This window comes from Temnothorax nylanderi, unplaced genomic scaffold (genome assembly GCF_030848795.1).
Source record: "Temnothorax nylanderi isolate EJ_2023f unplaced genomic scaffold, tnyl_v1.0 TNYL_tig0054_pilon, whole genome shotgun sequence".
Lineage (NCBI taxonomy): Eukaryota > Metazoa > Arthropoda > Insecta > Hymenoptera > Formicidae > Temnothorax > Temnothorax nylanderi.
Window position 1 is genome coordinate 1,019,834 of NW_027249116.1, and position 12,428 is coordinate 1,032,261.

A 12,428-nucleotide genomic window follows, 5' to 3' on the forward strand; every position below is an offset into this window, starting at 1 on the left:
TCGAGTAAATTTTCATCAGTAGGTAATTGAGATATGGATGAGTTGGCGGAATAATTAAGGAATATTATTTGTCTTTTTCCATCATCATTTTCAAGCTCGGATCTAGGCCAAGCGAGTAAACGCGAGCGAACAACTAGTTTTGCATTTGCAGTTAATTAAGTTGTTTATATATGTATTATTGAAGTAAATTGTTCATTCGTGTTTCTTTACGCTTGCTTGTTTCATTATATATATATATATATTACAATGTATACATATATTATGTAGGCGTAGATCCGGCTTTTATAAAGATAAATCATAAATCATGCTGGATTCGACTTTCGCGAGCGTAAAAAGATTTATTTGATTTTTTTTTATTAATAAAAATGTATATAGATATGATACAAATACAACTGAAAATAATTCCTTATTCAAGATATATATCAGATATAATTTATTCAAGCATAAATTGCGAATGTTTCTTAAAATGGAGCGCGAAAATGGAATTGGCGACGAAAAAAGCATGACGTAAAATCAAGTCGCAGACTGCGCAGTGCCTCGTATATCTTTCGTGAAACATTAGTAGTAATAACTAATATATTAATTATTCCTAGAAAAATCTTGGAAATAAATTAAATGTTGAATACATTTACATCTGAGATAGCTGAATAGAATTACACGCAAAATCATCGTAACCACTTTAATTGAATGCAATCGCAATGCGATCGAACAATCAATCTTATCTTATATATATGTATACATATACATATGTACAGTTAAGATGTCTGTATTGATATCAAGAAGAAAAATGTAATCGTAAATCTCTTAAGAGATCCTCATAAATACTTTATTGAATGTAAACTAGATGCTATATTTATATGCATCGTACATGTATGATATCTGAGAGAAAGAGAGATAAACTTATCTCTCGTTAAACTATTTCATTCGTTCCACTTGAAAATGTCATTGTCATTGTCAATGTCAATCAGATTAGATTTATTTCGTCTGATATACTTATGCAATATCTTAATAGAATATCCAATAATTAAAACAGCTTGTTGATTGTGATCAATATTCATGAAACAGAAATCGATACGAGTTCGATATCAAATCGAACATATCGTAGCTTATAATAGGTATATCGTTGTATCGTACGTTACAAATCAACCGTCACAATTGATTGTGAAACATTTCCATCAGGATTTTGCAAGATTCGCATGCCAAAATTATTTTAAATTATTTTAATAAGTAGACGACTAAAATTAGGAGCGACGACTTTTATAACTTCGTTTGGCTCGTACCGATCTCACGAATTTACGAATTTTTACAAATATTGATGAACCAATTGTTTAACTTAGCCAGATATTCAATAAACGGGTGGAGATAAGATGGAAAGTAATCGTGAAACTGTCTTTTTTTAACCAGCGGTATCTCGGGCATAATCGGCATAACCGGCATAACGATATTAACGATTCCTCTCGAAAGCAATTTTTTAAAAGAGTCATAGTCACGCGGTCAATACGGTCAATCGGCTCAACACTTGGTTTACAAAGCTTTAAGGCATTTGGTAGCGGCCAATCTGACCTCCGTGATCTGCGAGATCGCGGTCGAATAAACATTATACAGGCAATTATTTCCCTGCAAAAAGATATTATTGGACGCTGACTCGGCGGTGAGTTTGGCGGAATTTGCTTTGTTCTGCAAGTCTCTCACAGCGATATTGGCTGTCGACAGCTTGAGGGCGACGCATCTCTGCATTTGGAAAATGTCATTACTGAAGCAGTTTGGGAAGATGCTGTCCAATTCTATTATCAGCGTACGTCCGGTCTGTGAGAAAAGTGACAGAAATAGAACTCTTGCCGTATGCCTTTTTTTAATTAACACTCAGCGAAGAGCCAAGTATGCGATAATTATCGTAAAAATCTACCGTGATAAGGTTGTTGATAAAATCAAGTTCGCTCTTGATGGAGCTCTCAGCAGTGTCGACGCATTGTCGTTGAGCATCGCTTGACGCTAGGTCCCAAATGTTTTGCAAACTATTAGAAGCGGTATCGTAGCATGGCTGCGCATTCTTGCCCTCTGCCTTCGCGGCTTCCACTTCTTTCTAACAATTAAATATACCAACCAATAATATGTGCAATGAATAAATTAAAAGTCAAGATAATAGCGCACTATGTATAGTTGTATTATTTCATAAGACGCACATAACGTTAATTGTGTTGTGTTATATTAAACGTGGCGCACACACACACACACACACTATTGTTTATTATACATACATATATTGTGTTGTTCAAATAAATATTGAAGACTTGAATGAAAACTAATTAAAACAAATTCGAAAAAGCTGTATTTGAAAACTTACTCGACACATTTCATAAACAACATTAATTATTGTACCTCGATTATCATACGCAGATTTATTACTTACACGTATCGCATCAATCGTCGGATTGCTGTAATCGTTGAGTCTTTGCCTTTGTCCTATCCAAATATTTTTGATTTTGAAAATTGTGTCATGCGCGATGTTACTTTGAAGACGCTCGAGCTCTTTTATAATATCCTGCACTTGTTTTTTCGATCTTTGCACACCAGTCCTAAGTGGATCCAAAGGATTAGCATTGACCTAAAAAAAAGATTTTTTTTCTTTAATGAACTTGAGTATTTTCAAGAAATTCATATTCTTATAATCTTTGTTTGAATTCACAGCTAAATTTTGTTGATAAGAGTGTTATATAGAACTTGGCAAAATGAATTTTAGACGTTGCTGGAAAGACCAATTCTTTTAATTCAATGATTCATGATTTTTTAAATTAAATCTTGAAACTTTGAACGAACATTCTTCGAAAAATATCAAAAGTATTGTATTTGTCATTTTAGAGAGATTAGATTATTCTTGGAATAACTTACAGTACAAAAGGCAACTAAAAGACACACCGTTGTAGCGATCCTCATGTTTATCGGTATCACTCGGGAGTTGCTCGAATTGATACTCAAAGCCCACTGACTGACTGACTGCAACAAGTTTAAAAAATTGCACTCTCTTATTATATATATATATATATATACTGTAGATAAATAACCTATACGGCGTTAGCGTGTATCAGCTTGAATAAATAAAAAAGGAGAATCCGATGAAGCGAAAATTTTACGACATCTACCCGTATACGTGCAATCTTGTGTGGATTCCTTTAGCGTGAAATCCCGATAATCCCGGAACAAATAGAACATATTTAATTATGATAGTGTTCTAAGAATTCAGTTGTTAATCATTTTCGCTAAGAACATCTGTTTTTATTCCTTATCTCGTAATATGCACTATACTCTCCCAGGTACATAGCACGTATCGTTCAGAAACGTTTTCAAAATGTCTTACAAGCGTTCGTGAAACGTTACATACGTTCAAATAATATAAAAGCAAACATGTGCTATCTGGATTTCTTTGTCGCCGTATATAGGCTGTTATTCTTTATATATACTTTTTGCATAAGGTATTATGCATTGAATTTTTGTTTCAGAATCTTACACAACGCATTTTTTTGTATTTTAAAATTTTATGCGATACGTAAGATATCCATTTTGAGAAATTATATCAAGAAATAGGTCATTATGCGTCTTATCGTAAATCAGAATTTTGAAATGTGTGAACAATACGTTTAAAAGAAATATTACAATATTTCGGCACGAAATATTAATCTGAATGCAAGTATTACTTTAGGTATTTATTGTTGGATTTACTTACTTTATATTATCTCTGGTAACAATTGGAGTTGTAAGGAATTCTCTACACTTATGTGATCATGGTGCTTTATGGTACTAGAAAATGTCTATGTACAAACTTAATTAAATATCTATTTAATTTATTTCCTCGATGAGGGCGCAAAATAAATCAGCAAAAATGAAAAGATTTTTCGGTATGAGATCACGATTGAAAGATAAGAACCGATAAAAATCAAAATGCGATTATTATTAGTGCGCAAAAGGTAGGATAAATTAATAATGATTATCTTAATTACGATCGTAGAGATAATAGACGCAAAAACAGTTTTTATGTATGATCATAATCAAAATAATCAATAGCGATATAAAAACTTTTGCGTCAATAATTACGTCTGACTTTTATTGACCCTTATCCTTCTATCGAGATTTTATATAGAAAAACTCTTTAATTTTATCTCACTTATTTTTATTCGAAATGAGATCCACAAGAAGTTCGCGAAACATGGATGATTTATAATTTCTAAATTAAACAGATTCAAATATACTTTATGATACCATTATGACATGTCGATCACTTCATTTGAGCTCTAACAATAAGACAGATGTCAAGAAGTGTAGACAGATGTTTCAGACTGCACAAACGTATCTTTTCGCAGAAAATTTGTTAGTAATTTTATCACCGGCTTACTAAAGCAATAATACCTTTATGTCGTCGATAATATCATTAATGATAATGTTATAAATAATATATGTCGCGTTTCAATAAAAAATGTGGAACATACCATATCACATACGCAAACAATTATCTATTTTAACAGGATATTATATTTCATGGGAAAGATAACGTAGATTAAGCTTTATTTGTGACAAAACAGAAGTAAATTGTAACGATATTAAGTGAATTTCCGCAAAATCGGTTTTGCGAAATGTATCTGTGACGAAGAGCATTCTCTCTCTCGCGAGTGAATTATGTATATCAACAAGTAATTGCTGCTTTGCAATTATTTTTATTTATTTCATACAGAAAAAGGGAAAACTTTCCTTTGAAGCAGATAATAAAATCTCAAAGCCTGAACTGCAGGACGTTCACGGCTAACATAAGCTTCAATTATGGAGAACGTGCATGCCATGGTGACTACGAAACTGTCATTTTCAAATCAACAATATCTTGACGATTTTCCTCGAGAGAATAACTTCAAATAGCAAACTAAATTATAATCGACGAATACGACACATTGTAGGTAAAGATAAACGCTCCTTTTACACATATTCGAGGCATCTGGTAGCAACCGATCTAGCCTCCGGGACTTTCGAACGTGCGGTCGTGTAAACATTGTTCAGGCAATTAGTAGCCTCCTGAACGACGTTATTGGATGCGGATTTAGCGGTAGATTTGACAGACCTTGCATTGGTCTTTAACTTTTTCACGCTAGCCTTGCTTATCCCAAACTGATTCTTGACGCAACTGTACAATTTTCTGTCGCTAATTGTAAGTCTCGAATTGGTTTTGTAGCAGTTTGGAAAGATGTTATCCAGTTCTTCTATTAGCTCGCATCCAGTCTATAAAAAAAAATTAAACACGATAGTTTAATGATTAATCACTCGATAAAGAATAGTCGATATGTGATTACATATAGATTATAGATTGCAAAAATCTACCGTGATAAGATGATTGATAAAATGAAGGTTCTTTCTAATAGAACTTTCCGCGGATTCTTGGCATTGCCAGGCGTCGGTGGTTGCTATATTGATGATATTCTCAAAAGTATGAAGAGCATAATCGTAACATACTTGAGCATTCTTGCCTCTCGCTTTGGCGTCTTCCACCTCTTTCTGATAAAAATAATGATAAAGAAATCAACAGTGATTAAGCTAATGCATTATGTTTCTATATTTATATCACTTTATCAAATGTCATGTTTTGCAGTCATTAAAGAGTGTGTGTGTCTGTGTGTCACAAAAACCGAATTTTACCTGATAATTCGAGATAGCTTAGTGGATTTACACATTTTTTAATAAATTTGAGCGCGCTTCTGACTTATGAAAAGCATTTAAAACGAATGATCTCTAATATTTTTAATACAAAATAGCACGAAGAAATTTATTTGATATACCTATATACATATACGTAATATATATATATATATTTCTGAGGATCTGTCAAACTCGTGCAGCTTGATTACAAATTAATTACGAATAACTATACTTACATGTATCGTATCGAGTATTGGATCGGCGTAATTATTGTACTCTTTTATTTGTTTATACCGTTTTTCCATGACCATCAGTTTTACGTCCCGGTCAACATCATCGCGAATACGTTCAACTCGTCGTATGGTACGTTCCACGGTCCGTTTCCTAATCCCTATCCGATTTCGATAAATATCCAAAAGGGTTGCATTGGCCTAAGGTCGAGAGTAAAAGTAGTGTTAACAAAAGCGTTATTTTGAACAAACATATATTTTTTGTACCAGCGTTGCTAATAAATGTAGGTACATATATTGATGGTAGTATTGTCGATAAAGTGATGAGAAATGATGAAAAGGGAGCTTTACTCGTTTGAGGAAGAGTGAGGAGATATTTGTGAGTTGAGATATTAATTTTATTTTTAATCTTTTTTACATTGTATTTCCTTTTTATAATGTATTTGTCTTTTTTAATGTTAAATCTTAAACTTTAAATTAACTATAAGGACAAGATCGTTTCTATCACAAATTATTTTTCAAAAGAGAAAAGAGACTTACGGTGCAAAATACAGCCAAAAAGCATAATGCTATGGCGCTTTTCATACTTGCTCGTTCACTCGAGAATCACTCGAAAGTCGTACGAATTGACACCAGAAATACACTAACTGACGTTCGATATTAATTTCATTCTTTTATACATTTGACGTCTCGATGGAACATGAGTTCTTAATGGAATACCATAATACTACATTTATTTTGATAAGCTATTAGAGATAGCATAGAGTATAATCCATTTTCATGATAAGATGCGACTTATCGTAAACAATGTTCAGAGTTTGCTCGAAATACGCGATGAGTGACTGATGAGTCGCGATCGAGTAGGGAGTAGGTAAGGAAACGTATATCGGCGAATAACTCTCCAATAATTTTTTAATTATTTTTATTTCTCTTGAATATATCAGATACATACAAAATATCTTTTAAAACATATATCGTATAAAGCTCTAGATTTAGAGGAGCGTACGATTAACAAGCAAAGTTTTGCTTCGATACGCATAATCGTAACGACATATATCCTTGGTAAATTGATTGTTTTAATTTGACTCATTGTCAGGATGTATCGTTTTCTCTCGAGTATTAATTATTTCAAACGTAATCGACAAATCGTAATCGACAAATGCACTATTAGTAACTCCTGTCTTAAGCGACCAAATTATATCTTTTCTCTTTGTCCACGGCATCTTCAACACATCTGGAATTAGACGACATTGCGCCCTCACTTTCGAAGCGCGCTAACGAGTAAGAATCGGTCAGACAATCGGTGGCTGTTCGAACGACGTAGTTGGACACTGGTAATGCGCTGTGCTCGATGTGTTTGACGTCCTCCTCAAACTGCTTCACGTCGGCATTGACTTTCGCGTACTCAATGAGGACGCAGCTCTCCTCTTTCATAGTATCGTCGCTGTGGCAGTCCCTGATGAGATCATTCAATTCTTCTATCAGATTATTTCCAACCTGTGGAAGACACGACAATCGACGTGATTACTGATTATAATTCACGTTAATTACATTCAGATCTCAGAGCAAAGAGATTCGAGTAAGTTAATGAGGACCTACCGAAATGAAGCTCTCGAGAAACCCAAGGCTATTCTCAATGGATTTCTCAGCATTTTCTTGACATGTTGTAGCAGCTTTGTTTGCTACGTCGGTATGCTCGATTATGGCCTCACGATTAGTATCGTAGCAGTGTTCCGCGTCTACGCCTCTAAACTTGGCGTTATTTACTTCCCTCTAAAATACAAAATTAATGACTAATGAGTAATGATTATATTTGACTGATTATTTGATTTGCAAATTTTTTGACAAACTTGACTCGGGTCTGGATTATAAAAACGCAAATTATCGTAATATCAGTTGCTCTATTTAAAACAATTGCGGCTTTTAATACAATAGCAACAGCATTTTGCAACACAATATTTTCATATATTATTGAAACGATATTGTTACACGATTATCCAAATTTTCATGCACGAATTGATGTTGATTAGCACTTTATCTTTAATATAAAAAAAAAAGTTGTGAAATGCACTAAATGTTAACAAGTGCGTTCTGCATAAGACACCATAAAAAAATCATTCCTTAATCATATAATTATATACATAATACAGTATAATACGGAATGAAATTACGAACGTGAGCCTTGTCTCACATTCTCTCGTTATCTTTTATAACGTCAGTTTCATAACAGTTCAAAATAGCATTTTATTTGCATAAATCTTTACATTTCGATAATAAATATCGAGATAAATTTATCGAGAGATCGATATCTAAAAATATTTCGGTATGTATATTACCTATGTATCTTTAACAACTATAGTTTAGTTAGGTAACGAAATAAGTTTAGATTACGAAATAAATGGACAAAATAAACGCATGCAGTATATGCGTCTCAATTATATAAATTAAATCGGTTCGAATTAATACTCACGCGCATCGATTCGAGCAATAGATCGACGTAATCTCTGTGACTATCCATTTGTTCCCACAATCTTCTAATCACTGTCACGACGGTGTCTCCCTTAGTATCAGCATGGACACGCTCGACTCGCTGTATAGTACTCTCCACGTTCCGTATTGCGATTCTTATTTCTAACCTTGGTCCTTCCAAATTATCTTTTGAATAATTTGGAATGGGAGCATAGACCTAAGTGCGAAAAATAAATGCTGTATTAACGCGAAAGTATTATTTCGAGCAATCGTATCAATTCTTGCAATTCTCGCCGATTTGAATCAACATTTAAGTTTAGTCGGTGAGAGTATTGTACAAAACGATAAAAGAGAACGAAAATTTAAATCGCGCTAAAAAAAAAGAAAGCGATTCCGAACATTCCCAACTTCAGCAAACATTCATATTAAAAATAATATTATATATATGTTAAACGTTTATTTTTATTATACAAACTTCCATCTTGGCTATCTTTTGACGATCTTTTCTAGCAAAGAAAAGATACTTGAACTTACGGTACAAAGTACAGCCGAAAGGCACAACGCTATGGCGATCAGTCGCATGCTTGCGTATTGGTGTCACCTGGGAGTGGCTCTGTTAACAAGAGAATTCGACTAACTGATAAGTATTACATTAATTACGCCTTTTTATATACAAGGTATGATAAAAAAAACATTTTAACAAGCTTCGAGAGGTGGTAGGAAAGGAGGGGAGAACAATTAAGATAAGCATCCTGCTTAATCCTGCTTAATAATCAATGTCTAAAAATGTTTGATCTCAAAGATACCAAGTCAATATCGCTATAATAAATAGTAGTCCTGTTTGAAAAGTCTAATTATTGAGTTTATTTGAGCATAATGGAAGATTGCGGAATATTTCGTCTTTAATTCTGTAACCAACATCTTAAAAAATTACCGAGTCCGCGTGCAGCAATGGTGCTATTTAATCTCTATCACTTTTACGTAATCGTACAATAGATTAGATTCATTAGATTTAGATAATTTACATTATATAAGTTTTGTGAAAGAGATAACGCATGTTAAAATTCATTTGTATGTGATGTTATGAAGATAAGACGCGGCTTATCGCATCTAATTTTGCGACTTTACGCGAAACGTACGCGCGATGAAGGTCAATGGCAACTGACAAGCGTATAAGAATAGCATGGACAAATAATTCTCCTTTTGCAGATATTTTTATTTCTTTCATACACATTACATACGGAATTACTCTTTTGAAAAATAGTATGAAACTCCGACCTTGGGACATGTACTACGAACTATGCTTTATATAGTTTTATTCGGTACAGAGTGTCGCGTAATATCGTGTGATACATGTTTTTCTTTTTCGAAATGACAATCTTGAGACGTCAATTCTGACTTCCTGATTTGCTCGAGAATTACTTTCAACGAACAATAGTCGTGATCGGCAAATGCAGTGATCTTAAAGTTATGGGCTTGGTTTTTCTGTCGCGGTTGCCACCGCTCGCGCTGTTCCAATGCATAGAGTGAGTCCCATTTTGATCGAAGATCCCGTTGTATATGTGACGGAATAGGCCTGTTTTATGCAGTTGCTAGTCTGCGTGACAAAATTCTTGGACACGGGCGCAATAGTGATCTCTGCGGTAGTTCTGTCCTGTTCCAAGGAGCTCAGAGAGGCTTTTATTGTCGCCAATTCCCCGTTGATGCAGCTCTCCATCCTGTATCTGTCAGTATTGTGACAATCCAGGAAGACATTGTCCAAATCCGTCAACAATGCCTCTCCAGTCTGTAGGGAGGGGAAATTAATGCGATTAGAATTTCAGTACTAATACTATTAATAACTAATTACAATGAATCGATTGCAATATATATCGATGTAACTATCGGTGAAAACATACCGAGACGAGATTGTCGACAAAACCGAGAGTTTTATGGATGGAGTCGCGAGCGTCGTCTACGCATTTTATAGCATCGTCATACGCCACTTTCTCACTCTTCTTGATACCATCGACGGCCTTTTCGTAGCATGAGTCCAATGAGCTCGCGCTTTTGCCCGCCGCCTTAGCGTCGTTTACTTCATTCTAAAGATAAATAATTCTTTAATATAACATTATAACAAATGAACTAATGCATTTTACGTGTCTGTATATCTATATTTTATCAACTATCAAAGTCATCGAACTATTATCATGCATTATCACGGAATTTTACTTACTACGTATCTTTGATCTTTTATATTCAGGTATATAATCGTTCAGATTTAGATTCACATAGGTTTTTCGACAAACTTGAGCTTGATTCTGACTTGAAGAAAAGATGTTTAAAAGAAATACTTGTACATATAATTTTTATTTAGAGTAACATTTTATGATCCGATGCTTTAATATAATCTTGAGACGATATTATTACTCGATTATTCGACAATTTTCGTGTACAAGTGTCACAATATTATAACTATATATTCGATTATTATAAGTATACATTATACGTATATTCGATTATTATGAAAATATTACTCGGCTATCTAATGCACTAACATGGAACAGGTTTATAGCCCTAATTAAAGGATATAATTTGAGATTAAGAATTCAGATCGCAGCGATCTCATACGAGTTATAGTTTCGAAGATCGATATATCCCTGACAATTTGTTAGATTCGTCAATAATCACGAGATAAAAGTGAAAAAAATTACAGCATCTTGGTCGCAGATCGATTCTAATTATTACTTACGCGTATTCCAGAAATTAATATAGTTTTATATGTTCTGTGGCTGTCTTGTTCTTCATTCCATTTTTCCGAGACTTGACGAAGGGTATCATCCTCGGCATGGATACGGAGTAGTTCTAGATCACGTATAGCAGTCTGTACATTCCATTTCGTGTTCCTTACTAGAATCCTCAGATTTTCCAAACTGGTCGACGTCGGAACGGCTTCAATCTAAAATCGGGGGGGAAGGGGGAGGGACAAAATTAACAACCGCATCATTTCGATTGCAACTACACGTTCGTGCGAGTTTTATCAATTTCAATTAGTGTTTAATTATAATATTTGGGTTAATCGGTAAAGATATTATACAAAAGGATAAAATGGAATTTTAATACTTTGAGGAGAACAATACAAACATTTTTTCCTTTACAACCATGGTCGTCTTATTTATCGTTGAGTAATGATCAATTTTATTAAATCTTGCCAACTATGCTTTAAAAACTAAGATTTTGTACAAATAAAATCCAAACTGTTGCATCTATTAATTTAACTAATTGTTTTCCAATAAGAAACTTACGGTACAAAGTGCAGCCAAAAAGGATAATGCGATGGTGATCTTCATGATTGCTTATCGATATTACCAGGATGTCGCTCGAATTCACACCAAAAATCGGCTAACTGACAAGTGGTGTTAATTGCTCCGTTTTATATATACAATGTCTTGGTAAGAATATTGATGATTATTACGATAACGATCGTAGAGATAACGATTACAGAATCTGTCTAAATATTTTTTCAGCAACACTCTCCCTCTTACCGTGGCCCTTAATCTTTTTCGTGATTTTATATCTAAGTCGAGAGCCACTTAATTTTGTCTAACTTATTTTCATTCTAAGCGAGCCGCGAGAATTTCGCAAGCCACCGATTAACTCATATTTTTTAGATTAAACAAGTAGTTATTTTTGTTATAACAACGACCTCCTCGCGACTCTAAGCAGATGTCAAAAAGTATGAACAAGTGTTTCTTTGACAAATGACTGTTTAAACATTTCTTTTTCTCAGAAAATTTATTATGTAACATCGACATGTGTTTGCGACAAGAAATTTTCCTTGTTAAAAGAGAAAGATTCTGTTAGCAAAAATTATTATTATGTCCCATACGGATCATTATCCGTATAGGTTTTTTTTTTACAAACAATTGACGAAGGTTTTTAAAGGTAAAATATCCATGTTTTAACAAACTGCCTGCAATATCACATGAAATTGTTCGTTTAGATAAATGTGAATTTTTCAAAAATAAATTTTTTTCTTGTTGATGCGGCTGCATTTGAGTATAAAATATGATAAAA

The 12,428-nt window shown here is 33.7% G+C and overlaps 4 protein-coding genes across 4 annotated transcripts; all 4 read right to left on the bottom strand.

Annotated features, from left to right (window-relative positions):
* Positions 1-790: 790 nt before the first annotated feature.
* Positions 791-3,009, bottom strand: LOC139772885 (uncharacterized). Its single transcript, XM_071706899.1, has 4 exons — positions 2,890-3,009; positions 2,411-2,605; positions 1,907-2,083; positions 791-1,806 (listed from the first exon to the last, which is right to left on the bottom strand). Exons 1-4 carry the CDS (start codon positions 2,932-2,934, stop codon positions 1,525-1,527), a joined length of 699 nt encoding a protein of 232 aa, XP_071563000.1. The 5' UTR covers positions 2,935-3,009; the 3' UTR covers positions 791-1,524.
* Positions 3,010-4,540: 1,531 nt separating this feature from the next.
* LOC139772893 (uncharacterized) lies at positions 4,541-6,629 on the bottom strand. Its single transcript, XM_071706920.1, has 4 exons — positions 6,444-6,629; positions 5,910-6,104; positions 5,359-5,532; positions 4,541-5,259 (listed from the first exon to the last, which is right to left on the bottom strand). Exons 1-4 carry the CDS (start codon positions 6,486-6,488, stop codon positions 4,960-4,962), a joined length of 714 nt encoding a protein of 237 aa, XP_071563021.1. The 5' UTR covers positions 6,489-6,629; the 3' UTR covers positions 4,541-4,959.
* Positions 6,630-6,808: 179 nt separating this feature from the next.
* On the bottom strand, positions 6,809-9,018 carry LOC139772891 (uncharacterized). The gene is made up of 4 exons (XM_071706918.1): positions 8,907-9,018; positions 8,374-8,589; positions 7,503-7,676; positions 6,809-7,400 (listed from the first exon to the last, which is right to left on the bottom strand). The coding sequence occupies exons 1-4, from the start codon at positions 8,952-8,954 to the stop codon at positions 7,086-7,088; spliced, it is 753 nt and encodes a 250-aa protein (XP_071563019.1). The 5' UTR covers positions 8,955-9,018; the 3' UTR covers positions 6,809-7,085.
* A 549-nt stretch (positions 9,019-9,567) lies between these two features.
* On the bottom strand, positions 9,568-12,388 carry LOC139772892 (uncharacterized). Its single transcript, XM_071706919.1, has 4 exons — positions 11,657-12,388; positions 11,104-11,310; positions 10,271-10,453; positions 9,568-10,158 (listed from the first exon to the last, which is right to left on the bottom strand). Exons 1-4 carry the CDS (start codon positions 11,699-11,701, stop codon positions 9,841-9,843), a joined length of 753 nt encoding a protein of 250 aa, XP_071563020.1. The 5' UTR covers positions 11,702-12,388; the 3' UTR covers positions 9,568-9,840.
* Positions 12,389-12,428: the final 40 nt, after the last annotated feature.

Bases quoted from the DNA above. Each gene is read 5' to 3' on its own strand.
- LOC139772891 (XM_071706918.1), bottom strand. From the start codon at position 8,954: ATGCGACTGATCGCCATAGCGTTGTGCCTTTCGGCTGTACTTTGTACC. The intron at 7,677-8,373 runs GTGAGTATTAAT...TTTGTATTTTAG, and splicing joins TATTGCTCGAATCGATGCGC to AGGGAAGTAAATAACGCCAA. The intron at 7,401-7,502 runs GTAGGTCCTCAT...TGTCTTCCACAG, and splicing joins TTCTCGAGAGCTTCATTTCG to GTTGGAAATAATCTGATAGA.
- LOC139772893 (XM_071706920.1), bottom strand. From the start codon at position 6,488: ATGAAAAGCGCCATAGCATTATGCTTTTTGGCTGTATTTTGCACC. The intron at 6,105-6,443 runs GTAAGTCTCTTT...TCTCGACCTTAG, and splicing joins TTTTGGCTGTATTTTGCACC to GCCAATGCAACCCTTTTGGA. The intron at 5,260-5,358 runs GTAGATTTTTGC...TTTTTTTTATAG, and splicing joins TTATCAATCATCTTATCACG to ACTGGATGCGAGCTAATAGA.
- LOC139772892 (XM_071706919.1), bottom strand. From the start codon at position 11,701: ATGAAGATCACCATCGCATTATCCTTTTTGGCTGCACTTTGTACC. The intron at 11,311-11,656 runs GTAAGTTTCTTA...CCCCGATTTTAG, and splicing joins TTTTGGCTGCACTTTGTACC to ATTGAAGCCGTTCCGACGTC. The intron at 10,454-11,103 runs GTAAGTAATAAT...ATTTATCTTTAG, and splicing joins TATTAATTTCTGGAATACGC to AATGAAGTAAACGACGCTAA.
- LOC139772885 (XM_071706899.1), bottom strand. From the start codon at position 2,934: ATGAGGATCGCTACAACGGTGTGTCTTTTAGTTGCCTTTTGTACT. The intron at 2,606-2,889 runs GTAAGTTATTCC...TCTTTTTTTTAG, and splicing joins TTTTAGTTGCCTTTTGTACT to GTCAATGCTAATCCTTTGGA. The intron at 1,807-1,906 runs GTAGATTTTTAC...CTTTTCTCACAG, and splicing joins TTATCAACAACCTTATCACG to ACCGGACGTACGCTGATAAT.